This window comes from Cottoperca gobio, chromosome 17 (assembly GCF_900634415.1).
Source record: "Cottoperca gobio chromosome 17, fCotGob3.1, whole genome shotgun sequence".
NCBI lineage: Eukaryota > Metazoa > Chordata > Actinopteri > Perciformes > Bovichtidae > Cottoperca > Cottoperca gobio.
The window spans coordinates 2,340,270-2,357,454 of record NC_041371.1 but is presented as its reverse complement, the minus strand read 5'-3'; the positions used below and the strand labels follow the sequence as shown (position 1 = coordinate 2,357,454).

The 17,185-nt window shown below is 42.1% G+C and overlaps 1 protein-coding gene across 1 annotated transcript in view; it reads right to left on the bottom strand.

The window, feature by feature from the left end:
- Positions 1-2,124: 2,124 nt before the first annotated feature.
- Positions 2,125-17,185, bottom strand: part of LOC115022120 (receptor-type tyrosine-protein phosphatase N2-like) — a 181,074-nt gene continuing 166,013 nt past the window's right edge. The window contains exons 20-23 of the mRNA XM_029452999.1: positions 16,769-16,822; positions 13,367-13,431; positions 8,177-8,250; positions 2,125-4,241 (exon numbers count right to left, since the gene is read on the bottom strand). Coding sequence (XP_029308859.1) covers positions 4,170-4,241; positions 8,177-8,250; positions 13,367-13,431; positions 16,769-16,822 — 265 coding nt within the window. The 3' untranslated portion in view covers positions 2,125-4,169. The remainder of the gene's footprint in view (positions 4,242-8,176; positions 8,251-13,366; positions 13,432-16,768; positions 16,823-17,185) is intronic.

The following is a 17,185-nucleotide window of genomic DNA, read 5'->3' as shown; positions in this document are numbered from 1 at the left end:
AAATCCAAGTGCATGTAAACTACAGTATCAATGTTTCAACCTGGATCAGCACGGCGCTCGAATGACGGATGAGTGAAACAGATTGTGGAGTCAAATGCTAAAGGGTACGGAGAGCTGATTAGGGAATAGGGAGCAGGTGCAGATGTGTGTGAAGGTCAGGTGATGGCTGGAGATAACTGACAGAAGAGATTAGTGACTGACGAAGACTCACAAACGAGGCAAATGATCATAACGTGTCTTTAACAAGACAACTGGAGCTGCAGCACGGACTGTAAGCTAACCAGGTGGTGTCTGATGGAGTAACATATACTGTGGACATTCACGATCCCCAAGAGAAGAGCCCTCATGATCTCAGTGACCTTTTGCTTTAGCTTCACATTCAGACATAGAATTGTCACTTCTTCTATCATGGGCGTTAATGAACATTGCAACATCCGGGGGCCACTCGTCCTGCCGACTCTACTACCTCAAATGTAAACATCAGGGTTAACGCAGAGGTGAAGGTGGAGGAGAAGATGGGAAGCAGCTAAGAGCCCGACTGCATGGACAAGCAGGACCATCTGTGCGTCCATCTCTGATGCAGAGATGATCTCCGATCTCCGATACGAACGAGGAACCGAGTCAATCGTGGAGTAACTGGACACCGGCTGTGATCCCGGACAGTTTCTGATCTTGTATGTCAGGCATCCTGCTGACCGACGTGCGGCTTTGGATGATGGGCTGGGCGGCCTCCATGGCTGCATGCGTTTCCAACGGGATGTCTGGAACTGTGATGGCTCTCCATCTGTCTACGTGATGGAGTTGAACCGTGTATGACGCGAATCTGAGAAAACCCAAAACCCTCTGCATGCCTTCCATGTAAGATACAGTCTTTAACTTACAACTAACTTACAACTCAATTCCCATCGAAGAGTTTATCCGCAGTGCACGTCCCTGGAACCACGAGGTCAGACGAGCAACTTTCTCTGGTATAGCAGCTTTTCAAAGACACAGGTAATTCGAAAGCTTACAAAAACATCAGACCCAGATTTAGTCTCTTTGGTCCAAAGTCTTTGATGTAGACTTTGTAGCTGCATGTGAACCAAAACTTCTGCCCATTTGCAGGCTGACACTTCAAAGCCCCCCCATCCCAAATCCATCCTCACCCCGAACCGTACGAGTTTGCTTATAGAACGGTGGAAGGAGGCATCTGTGTGCAGCTGAAAATACAACACTTACAAACTCGATATGACTCATCATTGAAGAAAGCAGCATCTCGCTGAATCGATTTCCCCACTTCCTACAAGCTTGTGTAGTAGCGAGAGTTTCTTTCCACGATCAATACCAAAAGCTGCTGTATCATCTGAACAACAACTCCAACAACAGCTATTCATCCACCTTTATCGAAAGAGATAAATGTCAAACCATAAAGAAAATAAGACATTTGATTCTTGCCACAGAAAGAACGTAATTATATCGAATTCCATTTGTCCTGCTTTAGTTCCAGGGTTCAGTCAGTCGTAACGCCTGCGCTTGAATTCTTTCTATCACAAGTCAAAATGTCCGCCGTGAAAATCAGCTCGTAGTGCTCATGGTTTCAACCAATCACGTGTCCAGACAAAGTAAACGATCGGCCGCCTCACAGATCATTACAGATCAAATATCACATTTTATTTTCCCAGTAGCTTGAGTTTGGAATAAAGAGTGCACTGCTTCCTTTTGTTTTTCTCTCTGATCAGTGCCTTCACTCTGCGCTCCTTACATTTTAATATCTTTGAACGTTTCTCGACGCCCAACACCCTGGATGTGTGTAGCCTCACATTACAGAAAGGTTGTGGATGTATTGTATCCGTGAACAACAGTATGAATGTTCACAGTAGATGTTCTCAGAGAACTTTCACTGGATGAGTGTAGAATATAAAATTGGGATGGGGTGAAAGTTGAGCCGCAGACACCGTCTACTACAGCATGGCACTTTGTATCTCGCCTTGCCGAACGTCTGCGTGTCTGATTTAAAATGCAGCCGGGTGTTCGGTGCTCTATAAAGCAGATGCTTCGCTGTGCCCCCAGATGGTGCGAATGATCGTGGACGATTAAGTTTTAGGTCCAGTGGTAGGAAAGAAAAAAAGAGACAAAACTAACAAGTCAGGATTGCATCACAATACTGCATCAACAATTAGACTTTATTCACAATTTGTTTACACCAATAGAACAAAATATCTTCAGTTTTTTGTATTTTTTGTTGGTTTATGTACAGAGTGTTAATGCAACAGACCAGCCATCTCTGACACTTGTATACTTGAGTACTTGAATACCTGTGTACTTGTATACAAGTATTGGTGGATATGACCTACTGAGCAAAGGTTTAGTTTTGACTCACATTAAAAATGGCTGGTAGAATCAGATAATTTCAATTCTTCCAATGCAGTTTCACATATTTCCACATTCCTAACTCACATGATGGTATCTTGAAAAAGGCAGAAACATTGAGATGCTATTCAACATTAAATAAGCAGTTATAAGGAACATTTCTTGCAGCATGTTTCAATTTTGTGATGGAAAATGGAGTCGATTCCAACGACATGACACCAGCTTGCTGCAGTATTACATCATATCAATGCTGCACCACCTTTCAATTCACTTCACCCACAATCTGCACAGTTTAGAGATGATAATCCTTGGCTTTTGCACTTTTAAGGTCCTCGGAGCCTCTCGTGCAATAAAGTGAACATTTGTTTGCTTGCTTGAAGAGTTTTGCTAACATCGTCTGAAAGTACAGCACATTTATTTGCTGAATAAATAACCATGCACTAGTAGGCAAGTCGTGTTATTGGGGATTTAAATAAGAGAAGACAAAGACAATTTTAATTTGATGGATAGAATCTTTTAAACTGTTTATATAGTGTCAATTGAAAGTAGAGAAATTAAGTTGATTTTACACAAACTACGAGCTGCTTTCCCAAAGGCTTCTTTCTTCAGTTGGTCTCAAGATGCTTTAGGGAAAAGGTGTCACAGCAAACTAGTTTTTAATGCAACACGGGTTCAGCTACATGTACAACTCATCCATTAATGCTACATAGAAGTACTGCTATTGAAGACTATCGTCTTTCATCGTAAAAGTCACAAACACTTTATTTTATAACGGTCTCATCCTAACTGATTCAAAGACAGAAAGTAACTTCCTGCCCCCAGATTATGAAAGACTTCAGTGTTTATCAGACAAACCTTTAATCCGCTGGACTAAAGGCCATTTTAAAATGAAGCGCTACACGCTAGTGTAGTTTCCACGTGGCTGGACACACGTACGAGTCCATCTAATGCGTTTTCATTAAGGCAGACACGAGTGTAACTTCACTGATGAGCCACAGACGTGGACGGACGTTTGTTGTCCATGATTCAGGCGGAAGAAACAATATTGCTTCGACTAGAATAATGAGACACATTGAAGAAAAATATATCTGTGTTATTTCACCGTATATCCAGCATCTTATATTTTTCTCACAATAAGCGGAAAATTGCAGATGGAGTTAATGGAGTCGCCGCACAGGTTTTGGAAACAACACCTGATTGGCAGTTTTTCATCACTTACTGTTTAGAAAAAGAAACGGGAGATGAAACCACAGATGATTTGCACTGTGATACTCTAGCGTACTGCAGGACACCAAATCAGAAAGCATGGCTCTAAAACACAAATACGATTTTTGTGATTACGGGCATGATGGTCATCATCACAAACACACTGAAAACAAAGACCAATCCAAACGAAACTAGGATAAATATACTATAGAAACATTTCTTTTTATCAATCTATGAAAATGTGTTTAAATGTCACTTTGGAAAACAGGCTGTATGGATCATTACAATAGAAGGAAGGTCTATCTATGTACAGGATTGGTTCAAACTGTTTCCTGGCACAATGTTTACTCAGATGGAGGTAAAAGGAGACGAGGCGAGAGGAGAAACGTTCGGGAAAAGGGAGAGGAAGGGAGGATACATTTGGAAAAAGAAGACATAATGAGAAGGGATAGGAGGGAAGTTGGGAGACTAAAAGAGGAGACGAAATAGGAACGGATAAGACAGAAGGGAACGAGAGGAGAAAGGAGGAGATCGAGGTGATGGGAAGAGGAAATCTAAGAGAAAGTTCTGTAGATGGAGGAGGAAGGAGGTCCATCAGACGGAGGTGCTCCTTCCTACTGTGGAAGAGCCTTCAGAATGGCATTCACCTCCTCCGCTACGGCCGTCAACGCAAACTCAAACTGATCCTGCAGGAAGACAAAGAAAGAGGAAGAAAGTGAAAAGTACTGAAACACACATGTGGGAACAGAAACTCTGAGAAGCAGAGAGGATTAGTCACAAGTTAGATTTCAGTGATACGCGCTGCCAAAGAGCCCTTTGGCGAGATGAGGAACCTGGTGTTCCTGCAAAAAGCTTTGGCTGGTTAACAAAGTCCTACAAAATCCCGCTTTTGCTCTCCACACAAATCTCTTTGAACAGGTTCCTCTTATCTATCCAGGTGAGAGAAGCTCGGAGTTGCTAAAAGAAATCTCAGTCCAAAACCATTAATCTGCCTCCACTTCCAAAGGCTCGGTTACACTTTCCTGCACGGACGAACGAAGAAGAGCTGACGCGGAAACGTTTGATCTTGAACCCCAGCGAAGGGTCGTGCCTGATGGTGTGACGTCATTTGGCCGTGGGGAAACACGAATGTTCCTCACTGGGTGGGTCCTAAGTAGCAGCCATGATAGGAGCGGGTCAAATCCTCTAAATGTTGAGGAAAGGTGCTTTAACGCTTCCTTTCCTATCTCCTTAAGCAAAGGATACACTGGACCATCCTTTACCAGAGGAAAGGAGATAATGTAGAGTATAGGATTACTGCATTAAAATGCCTTTGTGGTAAACTTAGCAACCTTTATTTAGAAATATTTACACTTGCTTAGCGTTAAATGTATTGCATCATTACAGGAAGAGGAAGATAAAAAGGCCCAAACAGCGTCTTCCATCATCAAAATCTGAAATTAAATCCGAGCGCTGAGGCTGGGACTTGTGACCACGAGGGGAATCAATGTGTGAGGAAGGCAGCGAGTGCACCGTGACAGCGGTTAGCTCAGGATACATGGTTTAATAAAGCCCGGATCGATACCGCCAATGTTTTACACGCATCCTTCCTTTCTAATTATGTTCACAGATCAGCCGGTAATTTAAGTTTCCAGACCGGCCCGGCGAGGAAGGGCTCTGTTTTAGGTAAAGCAGTCAGTACTGTGTGTGTCTGTGGATGACATGTGTGTGTCTGTGGATAACATGTGTGTGTCTGTGGATAACATGTGTGTCTGTAGATAACATGTGTGTGTCTGTGGATAACATGTGTGTCTGTAGATAACATGTGTGTGTCTGTGGATAACATGTGTGTGTCTGTAGAGATCATGTGTGTGTCTATGGATAACATGTGTGTCTGTGGATAACATGTGTGTGTCTGTGGATAACATGTGTGTGTCTGTAGATAACATGTGTGTGTCTGTGGATAACATGTGTGTATCTGTGGATAACATGTGTGTGTCTGTAGATAACATGTGTGTGTCTATGGATGACATGTGTGTGTCTGTGGATGACGTGTGTGTCTGTGGATAACATGTGTGTCTGTGGATAACATGTGTGTGTCTGTGGATAACGTGTGTGTCTGTAGATATCATGTGTGTGTCTGTGGATAACATGTGTGTCTGTGGATAACATGTGTGTGTCTGTGGATAACATGTGTGTGTCTGTGGATAACATGTTTGTGTCTGTGGATAACATGTGTGTGTCTGTGGATAACATGTGTGTGTCTATAGAGATCATGTGTGTGTCTGTGGATAACATGTGTGTCTGTGGATAACATGTGTGTGTCTGTGGATAACATGTGTGTCTGTGGATAACTTGTGTGTGTCTGTGGAGAACATGTGTGTGTCTGTGGATAACATGTGTGTCTGTGGATAACATGTGTGTGTCTGTGGATAACTTGTGTGTGTCTGTGGATAACATGTGTGTGTCTGTAGATAACATGTGTGTGTCTGTGGATAACGTGTGTGTCTGTAGATATCATGTGTGTGTCTGTGGATAACATGTGTGTGTCTGTGGATAACATGTGTGTGTCTGTAGATAACATATGTGTGTCTGTGGATAACATGTGTGTGTCTGTGGATAACATGTGTGTGTCTGTGGATAACATGTGTGTGTCTGTGGATAACATGTGTGTCTGTGGATAACATGTGTGTGTCTGTGGATAACATGTGTGTGTCTGTGGATAACATGTGTGTGTCTGTGGATATAATGTGTGTGTCTGTGGATAACATGTGTGTGTCTGTGGATAACATGTGTGTCTGTGGATAACATGTGTGTGTCTGTGGATAACATGTGTGTCTGTGGATAACATGTGTGTCTGTAGATAACATGTGTGTGTCTGTGGATAACGTGTGTGTCTGTAGATATAATGTGTGTGTCTGTCGATAACATGTGTGTGTCTGTGGATAACATGTGTGTCTGTGGATAACATGTGTGTGTCTGTAGATAACATGTGTGTGTCTGTGGATAACATGTGTGTGTCTGTGGATAACATGTGTGTCTGTGGATAACATGTGTGTCTGTAGATAACATGTGTGTGTTTGTAGATAACATGTGTGTGTCTGTGGATAACATGTGTGTGTCTGTGGATAACATGTGTGTCTGTGGATAACATGTGTGTCTGTAGATAACATGTGTGTGTTTGTAGATAACATGTGTGTGTCTGTGGATAACATGTGTGTGTCTGTGGATAACGTGTGTGTCTGTAGATATAATGTGTGTGTCTGTGGATAACATGTGTGTGTCTGTGGATAACATGTGTGTCTGTGGATAACATGTGTGTGTCTGTGGATAACATGTGTGTCTGTGGATAACATGTGTGTCTGTAGATAACATGTGTGTGTCTGTGGATAACGTGTGTGTCTGTAGATATAATGTGTGTGTCTGTGGATAACATGTGTGTGTCTGTGGATAACATGTGTGTCTGTGGATAACATGTGGGTGTCTGTAGATAAAATGTGTGTTTCTGTGGATAACATGTGTGTGTCTGTGGATAACATGTGTGTCTGTGGATAACATGTGTGTCTGTAGATAACATGTGTGTTTGTAGATAACATGTGTGTGTCTGTGGATAACATGTGTGTCTGTGGATAACATGTGTGTGTCTGTGGATAACATGTGTGTCTGTGGATAACATGTGTGTCTGTGGATAACATGTGTGTGTTTGTAGATATCATGTGTGTGTCTGTGGATAACATGTGTGTCTGTGGATAACATGTGTGTCTGTGGATAACATGTGTGTGTCTGTAGATATCATGTGTGTGTCTGTGGATAACATGTGTGTCTGTGGATAACATGTGTGTCTGTGGATAACATGTGTGTGTTTAGCGTCCTGACCTCTATCACTCTCTGAAACTCTATTTCCATTTCAAATACTTCTTTTTACGTTGAGTTGATGGAACTGAGCTCTGCCTCAGAGCGTGGCGCTGACACCCTGGAGTCGGTTCAACACAGATTATCACGACCCATTTGAATTCTTCAGTACATATTCCCCTGTGATCTGGGCAGGCCTGGACTATAATCCCTGTTGAATTACTTTTCACAAATCGATTGATCTTGCCTGATTCTTTGGGGCACGAAGAACACCAGCCAGCGTTACACGTGGAGATAAAGGTTTTAATGGAGGGACAAAGTTAATTTGATGAATCCTCTCCTGTAATGAGATTACATTTGAGGTTCAGCCACATTAACCTTTAGTGTCATCAGAACAGTAATATTGTTCTGATGTCACTTTTCTTGTCTGTGCATTACCTGTGGAGCGTGAGCCGATTATCTTATCTTATAAACAAAGCAAAACATCTCAGCAAAGCTCAGAAATGTGCCGACAAACTCCTTTAAAGTTCACTAATTATCTTCTTCTTTAATCCAATGGCTTGTTTCAGGAGCCTGACGGAGACAGAGATCTTTAATGTGCAGCCCCACAGATACTTGAGGTTTAATTTTGATGAGACAATCCATCCATCTTGTAGTTTCCCAGCACCTCTTGCTGGTAATTGATGTGTAAAAAGAAGCTGTGTGTCACCTACACTGCCACAAATCAGAAGTTTCCTACATGAACGAACAAACCCAGGTGTGTGAGTGTGTGAGAGTGTGTGTGTGTTACCTTGGTTTGGACCATTCCCGACCTCTGGTCCCGCAGGTGCTCCAGCGTCGCTGCAATATCAATCTCCTTGGCTCCTGTCACACACACAAACAAAAACACACACGTATGAAATGGTGTTGCATTGTGCTCCAAAGCGCCACCAAGATAATCCAGCTAACATCTGTCAATCTGGTGTTTTATAGCAACTCCTTTAGAGCACAAGGAGATTACATTCATCCGCTGTACACACACACACACACACACACACACACACACACACACACACACACACTCCACAAACAGCTCGTGGTGAGGTTTTGTTGTCGGATTGAAAAGAGATAAAGAGGGAAAAGAAACAGTCGGAGAGGAATTGAAGGAAATCGTCTGTGATGTTTTCTACAAGAAACTGAGCTGATGTTAAAGCTCCTCGTCGGCCTTTGAGCTCATGAAGGTTCAAATCAGAGTGTGTGTGTGTGTGTGTGTGTGTGTGTGTGTGTGTGTGTTGATCCCAGTTTACTGGCCAGTCAGCCTCCTAGAGACGTATCTGAATCTGAATTAATTAAGACCTTTAAATCTACAGGTCATAGAAATATAAATGTTTTCTTTACCTTTTCAAGATTTTACCAAACCTGAGACTCGATGTTTTGTTTTTAAATAAAGTTCTCGTCTTAAGGTTGTCGAGTCTTAAGCCTGACTCTAATCCAAGTCTACTGCTTTAGCCTGAATAACAAAGCAGTTTCTGCTAATAATATTAATATATATATATATATATATATATATATATATATATATATATATATATATATATATATATATAATATATTACTGCTTTACAATTGTATCTTACTTTCAAATATCAAAGTGTCCTCAGAAACCACATGTTCAGGCTCGATAAGAGTGAATGGAGATGGAAGTAGGTAAGAAGAATAAATTAAAAAGCCTGAAGCACGAATGCTTTTCAGAAAGTATTCACATCGACACATTAACTAATGAAAACTCCCGAGGTTTGATGCTCTTAATGCACTAATATTTATATATATATATATATATATATATATATATATATATATATATATATATATATATGTGTTAATGTGGTTTCTTTTAGGGAACAACATTTCTGTGACTAATATCTCCTGCAGGCGAATGAAGCCTAAACTCACATTGAGCTGATTATGGCCTCATGTCATCTCAGCATAACTAATAGCTCGAGGAACACAACCATTAGCTTAAAAAGGAGCAGAAATTAAAAAAGGAGAAAGAGACGATTTGTAAAGACAGAGTGTGTGTGTGTGTGTGTGTGTGTGTGTGTGTGTGTGTGTGTGTGTGGGGGGGGGGGGGGGCAACAGTTAAATCCACAAAGAAAGAAAATGTTTTTTCTTTCTTTGTGGATTTAACTTGTATCTAGACTCACAGGAAACAAAAAGAGCAAGAAAAGTCTTTACTTCTTTCTTGATGTGACACATAATAACATTTCTGTGTCTTGCCTGCATGAAGGAGGGCGATGAATGGTGGGAGAGCTGCTCGTTCACACCATTTTCTGATTCTGTTTCACAGGTTTTTCTGAGCCTTTTCTTTTTACAACACAAAGGAGGGAGTCCTTCCAGCCAGGAAAGCTGCAACACGCTAGTCACAGCTTTAGTTTACCTTTTTTTTTTTGGAGGGAGGACTTAACAAGCCGAGGGCTATTGTGCAGGTTCTGATAAACCTCAAAATGGACGGTAAAAAAAAATAAAGAAAAGAAAATAGTTTTTTCCTTCTTTGCAAAACTCTGCGTTGAAGGAGATAGTAGAGACATTTTTAACTCTCCTCCACTGCAAGACCCTCACGTCGGGATGGAGGTCGAGGAGGAGGAGTGAGGAGGTGGAACTATAGAAGAGGAGAAGGAGGAAAGAAAAAGAAAGACCGGGCCCTTGAGGAGAAAGACCCCGAAAGCCGAGGACCAGGCACACCAGCTGGAGCTGGGACAAAAAAAAAGAAACAGAGAGATGCTGAAAAGCTCTCCGGCACTCGATGGGTTTTATTCGATTCTTAAGATGAAGAGAAGGGTGGCGGGTGATGGAGGAGGAGGTGTGATGAGGGGGCATCACAGGGGAGGAGAATGAGCCTTTTTGGAAAAGAAGAAGGGAAAACAAAAACGTGAGAACCGCAGCACCTCCTCAGCCCCGCACACAACGCAACACAACAGCGCCATAATTCTCGGACGAATGTGCAATTAATTCCTCAGGAGAAAAAGAGTGGGAATGGAGAGAGAGGGAGGAGGAGGAGGAGGAGGAGGGAGGGATTCTGTGTCTGAGAGGGAGGAAGAGGAGGAGGTGGGAAGTTTCTTTGATCAGGATGGAGGAAGCCTGCAAACCTGGGGGCCTCTAGCTTCTCAGGACGGACAAAAACCTCCAAAATACTGGAGGGGGGGCTGTGAGGTAGTGAGGGAGAGAGTTTATAAAGCTTGGCTGCGCACAGATTTAATTCTACAAGCTCGATAATTAAATAGATTTTTCTTCTTTTTTTATATAATCACTAGATGCAAACCTGCATTATTGTGGAAGTTATATTTAGTATTTAGTTGCACGCTCAGCAAAATTGTTGCAGCTCTGGAGGCATTTGTCAAGTACGAGACAATAACCACAAAGTTTTTAAACCTATGTTGCATTTTGGAATTGTGTTTTACCAACAGATGCTTTTAAAGTTTGATCCATATGGAAACTTTAAGTCGGCCATGTTTTTCGCCGTTTAGTATTCGACCCCTATTAGAACTAAAACTGGGTTTTTGAGGCTAATACTAATATTAAAGGTGCGTTGATATTAATGTGTTCACTGAAACACACACGCAAACAAAAGCTTTTGCTAAAGATCACTTAAAGATGGTTATTAAAGAATTGTGACCAAGATAAATAAGATATAAGCAGGTCATCTGAAAGTTGAACAATAAAAAATAAATGGTAAAAAAGGTATGTTTGCCCTCATCTCATTGGATTATTATTATTATTATTATTATTATTATTATTATAATAATAATATAATTATAGAGGTGATCAGCATTTTAATGAATCAGGTAAAGCTGGAGATAATCTGTACTTTTTTACTGTTTTTATTTTCTACAAATCATCCTTTACGAAGACGATGGTACGTTTTATATGTCAAATATTCATCACGGATAAGTGAAGTAAAAAGTACAATGTGCAGAGGAGGTGAATTATAAAGTAGCAGAAAACTGAGAAGTAAAGTAGAAAGACTTGATCATCATCCTCACTTTACTGAGCAGACACCAAAGGAATAACAATCATAAATAATGCACACAGAGACTTACAAAGCAAAGAAAAACAGTGAACATAAAGCCTCGTGTCATCGCCGTGTGCTGAGATCCTCCCGACTCCGCCGGGGGATTTTCATGTTTTAACCTGAAGGATTACATGTTCCTGTGCGAGCTTTAGCAGTTTCCACGACGCCTCGGGTTTCGTGAAACCTCTTCAAAGGCAATTAGATAAATTAAAATAGGGAGAGCTGTCAAAACTCAAAACAAAAGCTTGGTTTCTTTGCATGAAACGTTTTCCCGTCAACATCGGCGCTGGATTACCTTACAGAGGTTTCACGTGGAGTTATAGGAGCTGTAATCCACTTTGATCCTGACAATAAACCTCACACACAAACTGATCTCGGGTCTGATTGCATTGTGTGTTTCACTCTTCAAATGAATGGACACCTCTCAGAGACAAAGAGTTTATTTATAGCTCAGAACACGACGTGAAGCTCTGGCCTCGGTTGATCATCAGCCTTACAAAAGATATAAAATCACGATGATACTTGGATAGTGAAAGTATGTCATCCGACCTTTTTGGGGCAGCCAACTAGTGAAGATAGCTTGTAGATAAAGTTTAATACAAATTAAACTACACGTCTTAAAGTTGGCAAACTTTAATAGAACATTTTATTTAGATAGTTTTGGAACTGGGCTGGATGGCAAAAATTAATGTTTATTTGAGTAAATACACCACCCTCACACTCTCCGTGCCCCTGGGTGCTGAGGAGGGGCCCCAGGGCCCCCGAGCTCAGTGTGACCCCCCCCCCCCACCCAACTAACCCTTTGATCTGGAATTAAAAACCCAGGAGCTCGTTCTGCTACAGCAGCACCAACACATACATGTGTACACACCTACAAAGAAACTAAAGGATATGCATGCACACACACACACACACACACACACACACACACACACACACACACACACACACACACACACACACACACACACACACACACACACACACACACAACTGTACAAACTGCTGTGAGTTTGGACATCAGTGTCTATTTCTACTTTACATGGATTTAGCAATCAATCATTTTTGGAATACAGTTGTGATTCATCTTTATTTATGAAAAATCCCCCATTAGCAACTTTTTTAAACGCCTAAAGAGAAACAAATGAACTAAAAAAGGTTTTATAATGTCGACATTACACTGTACGAGGGACTCATAACTTGAACACACACTGTGTGAAGTGTTTTTCTTAAGGCACTGAGACATGAGAAGAATATAAATACATAATCTGTTATCTGTAAATGTCTAACCTGAAGTTTAAAAACTGACCTGAACCCACAAACTGAAGTAAAAAGACCCAAAAAAAAAGCAATCTGACACTTAATTTAAATGTCATGTCATGAACTGCCGCTGCCTCATTAAATATTCAGTCCTACATAATTACTCCGCTGTGTTTATTATATCACGCTCTAATTATAGTAATTAAAATGCACTCACAAGGTGCTTCAGAGACGCTGGCTGTGAGTCCTGATGACACTTCAAATAAAGTGTTCAAGGTCGTCTGTGTTTGATGTGAGACAGTTTGTGGAGTTTAAAAGTACCACTTCTTCTTCTCCACCTCTTTCCCTTCACTTCCTGTCTCTCTCCTTGTTTTTTTAATAAATGTCTTTTATAATTTAACTTAATTACGCTAAAACTAATAATCCATGTTAGTTTCCTCCAGCTCAGGGGCAACATTGTTCTGTTAATGGAAAAATATTATTTTTTTACCTCCTCGCTGTAATTATCTAATTAAATCTCAATAATTTTAATGCAATCATTTAACTTTTTATTAAAATAAATGTATAATAGTTGTAATGACAGTAGTGTGTGTGTGTGTGTGTGTGTGTGGGGGGGGTGTATTGCCAAGGTAACGCCTCTCCACATAGGCAACAAGAATGGCAAAAACCCACCTTTAGCCATCTTGTTGAGGACCATGTCGATCAGGACGTAGGTCCCACTTCTTCCCCCGCCGTCACTGCACAGGGGGGGGTGGGAGAGACAAAGACACAGGGTGGGAGAGACCAAGACACAGGGTGGGGGTGGGAGGAAAGAGAGAGATTAGTTAAATCACAAAGTATTCATTTAATTAAACAGTTTGTCAGATTATTCCTTGTTAACGTGTTTCATTATACATTTGCACCTTTTCTATGTTTCACATATATTTACTTTCATGATAATAACGAATATTTGTTACGTTGTTAATATAAAAAACGAATGACATGAAAGAGGAAACATAGTTATTTTCTGCAAGCCCCCACCACTGTATACTCCATCACACCTGGTGTCAGTAAATGCGCTGCAGCCAGAGTGTGTGTGTGTGTGTGTGTGTGTGTGTGTGTGTGTGTGTGTGTGTGTGTGTGTATGTGTGTGCGTTCTACACAGATACTACTATCACTCTGATCTCAGGTAGTGTGTGTGTGTGTGTCGTACAGGTTATTACGGCGTGATTAGATCTGTGGTATTGCTGCACCTCGCCAGGATCATTACAAGGCGATCAAAGATATGTGATGTGTGTGTGTGTGTGTGTGTGTGTGTGTGTGTGTCAACAGAAGCCTGAGGGCTATGAGTAAACACGTCAAGATGTCAGCTGCCTTCTCTCACTCTATCTAAAATGAGACACAGAGCGAGGGGGGGGAAAGATGAGATAAAAAAAGAGAGATTTGAAGAGGCAGAAATGGTAAAAGAAATAGACAGAAAGCCAGAGAGACAGAAAAGTTCTGTGAACGCTGCGCGATTATAGAATTTCTGCCTCTGCTCTCTTCTGCTCGCTCTCTTCTGCTCGCTCTCTTCTGCTCGCTCGCTCTCTTCTGCTCGCTCGCTCTCTTCTGCTCGCTCTCTTCTGCTCGCTCTCTTCTGCTCGCTCGCTCTCTTCTGCTCGCTCTCTTCTGCTCGCTCTCTTCTGCTCGCTCACTGCTCTGCTCTCTTCTGCTCGCTCTCTTCTGCTCTCTTCTGCTCGCTCTCTTCTGCTCTGCTCTCTTCTGCTCGCTCTCTTCTGCTCGCTCGCTCTCTTCTGCTCGCTCGCTCTCTTCTGCTCGCTCTCTTCTGCTCGCTCTCTTCTGCTCGCTCACTGCTCTGCTCTCTTCTGCTCGCTCTCTTCTGCTCTGCTCTCTTCTGCTCGCTCTCTTCTGCTCGCTCTCTTCTGCTCGCTCTCTTCTGCTCGCTCTCTTCTGCTCGCTCTCTTCTGCTCGCTCACTGCTCTGCTCTCTTCTGCTCGCTCTCTTCTGCTCTGCTCTCTTCTGCTCGCTCTCTTCTGCTCGCTCTCTTCTGCTCGCTCTCTTCTGCTCGCTCTCTTCTGCTCGCTCACTGCTCTGCTCTCTTCTGCTCGCTCTCTTCTGCTCGCTCTCTTCTGCTCGCTCACTGCTCTGCTCTCTTCTGCTCGCTCTCTTCTGCTTGCTCTCTTCTGCTCGCTCTCTTCTGCTTGCTCTCTTCTGCTCGCTCACTGCTCTGCTCTCTTCTGCTCGCTCTCTTCTGCTCGCTCTCTTCTGCTCGCTCTCTTCTGCTCGTTCTCTTCTGCTCGCTCTCTTCTGCTCGCTCACTGCTCTGCACTCTTCTGCTCTCTCTCTGTACATCCGGATGATTAATGTCACTGCACAGTTGGCTTTGACAAACTAGTCTGAAGGCTCTAAGTGAAAGTCTGCAGGATGAACGGGAGAGTGTCTCCATGCTTACGTCCTCACAGATGATTGGCTGGTTGGGTTTGGAATGAGCTCTGATTGGTCCAAAAGAGAGAATATTGTCGTGGTGCTTGACGTTAGAAGAGCTACAAGGGTCTCAGTAAGAACCGGAGCACACCTGTAAACACCTGTTTATCGCTCAAAAAATAACTTTTGTTTGTATATTTCTGTAATTCCTTCAAACACTTTTGACATATTGTAGCTAAAAGTGGCAACTCATTTATAACACCTGTCTGGGTCTGCAGGGACTTTTTTTCAATGGTTTCCTCACAAAGTGACTCAACACCATTACGTTTAAGCAGTTTTGAATAGTGGACCTCCAGTGATAAGATACGTTTTCCAGGATGCTCTGAGTTCCACTGCAGCTCCGGACAGTTTAAATATATATATATATATATGTGTTCAAATATATATAATAAACTGCATGACTGCAAAGCAAGTCGATGGAAAATAAAATGGAAGGTAAAATCAGTGGATTGGACGAAGACTCATGCATACAAGTTGGAAATATTTCAGCTCGAGTGAAGAATTCATGCTATTCACGACGCTGTGTGACTGATGACTGGAAATAGGCAAGAAGAGAAACATCCAAGGGTCTTCGGGGGAAAGTGTGTACATCGTACTATCGCTGTGCAGCTGCTACATTGGATGCAATGCTTGAAAACATGTTAACAGTAATAGTGGTGATGCCCTAACACACATGTGTGTATGTGATGGTTGTATTCAAGTAACCTGCAGGTAACGTAACCTTTTTCCCGAACATTTGCTTTTACTTGTAAGGGAACTTGAGGATGATCCAGCTGCTGTGGCTGGAGCGCCATAAAGACAGGTTTCATACCCGTAGCCCAAACATGTACACCTTCATCATCCAGGAAGAGCCATTACACGATATGAAATAATAGATCACTTAGTGGAGCAGCGAGCGGACGGACATCATGGCTATCTGCTGTGGAAGATATCTTATTTCCCTCTAATCCAATCATTACAGGAAGTTGTCATTAAAAACAGTGGCAGATTTTAGATTTAATTATGTCTTACTGGTCTGGAGTTATTTCCTCATGTGGTGAGGGCATGCAGATGTGATAACACACACACACACACACACACACACACAACACACACACACACACACACACACACACACACACACACACACACACACACACACACACACACACACACACACACACACACACAAACACACACACACACACACACACACACACACACACACACACACACACACACACACACACACACACACACAACACACACACACACACACACACGACATCTGCAACCCTGCCTACGTCTCTCCACCCTCATCTCACTCTCACCCACTGGCTCCAGACGACACACTGCAAACTTTCAAGTGCCTCCAATTAAAAGTTCCCCTCCTCCGTGATCAGTTTGTCAAATTAAATCACAACTTCTCGGCTAATTTCTCATGTAGAGTATTTGTCGTCGTCCACACGCTGACAAGTGACATCAGAGCTTGTGAGAAATTAAATGAAAGAGTTCATATCGTCATGAAGGCTGGTTATCGTTCATCAACAACATAAAACAAATGCCTGTTTAACCCTGAATGGAAGGTAGAACCAGTGAAGTACAGACTGCTTTAGTTGTGAGGATACTTGCCTGCAGTGGACTATGATAGGACACGAGCGTCCGCGGTAGCACTTGTTAACTTTCCTGTAAGAAACAGAAACAGAAAAACAGGCTCAGTGTTAACATCATAGAAACACACACAGTTGGTACATCGTGTATCTGGGGATTTAAACACAGCATCCATAGCACTGTTCATTCTAACTCTTTAGTAGTTCAAAATAGAAGAGAGAAGTTCCTTAGGACTGTGAGTTGCACAACTTTGAGATCATCACAAAAATATTTTTTCTACGCTCGTGTTATAGTGACGCGCACCACTTACCACACCTTTACCATGTTACTCACACATCACAGCGGACACGAAGGGGAAGTAGCACGGCGCATTTTGGCAAAATGAACAAATTAAAAACAGTAATATGGTTTCTTCGGCTTTTTTTGGTCAAATGAAAA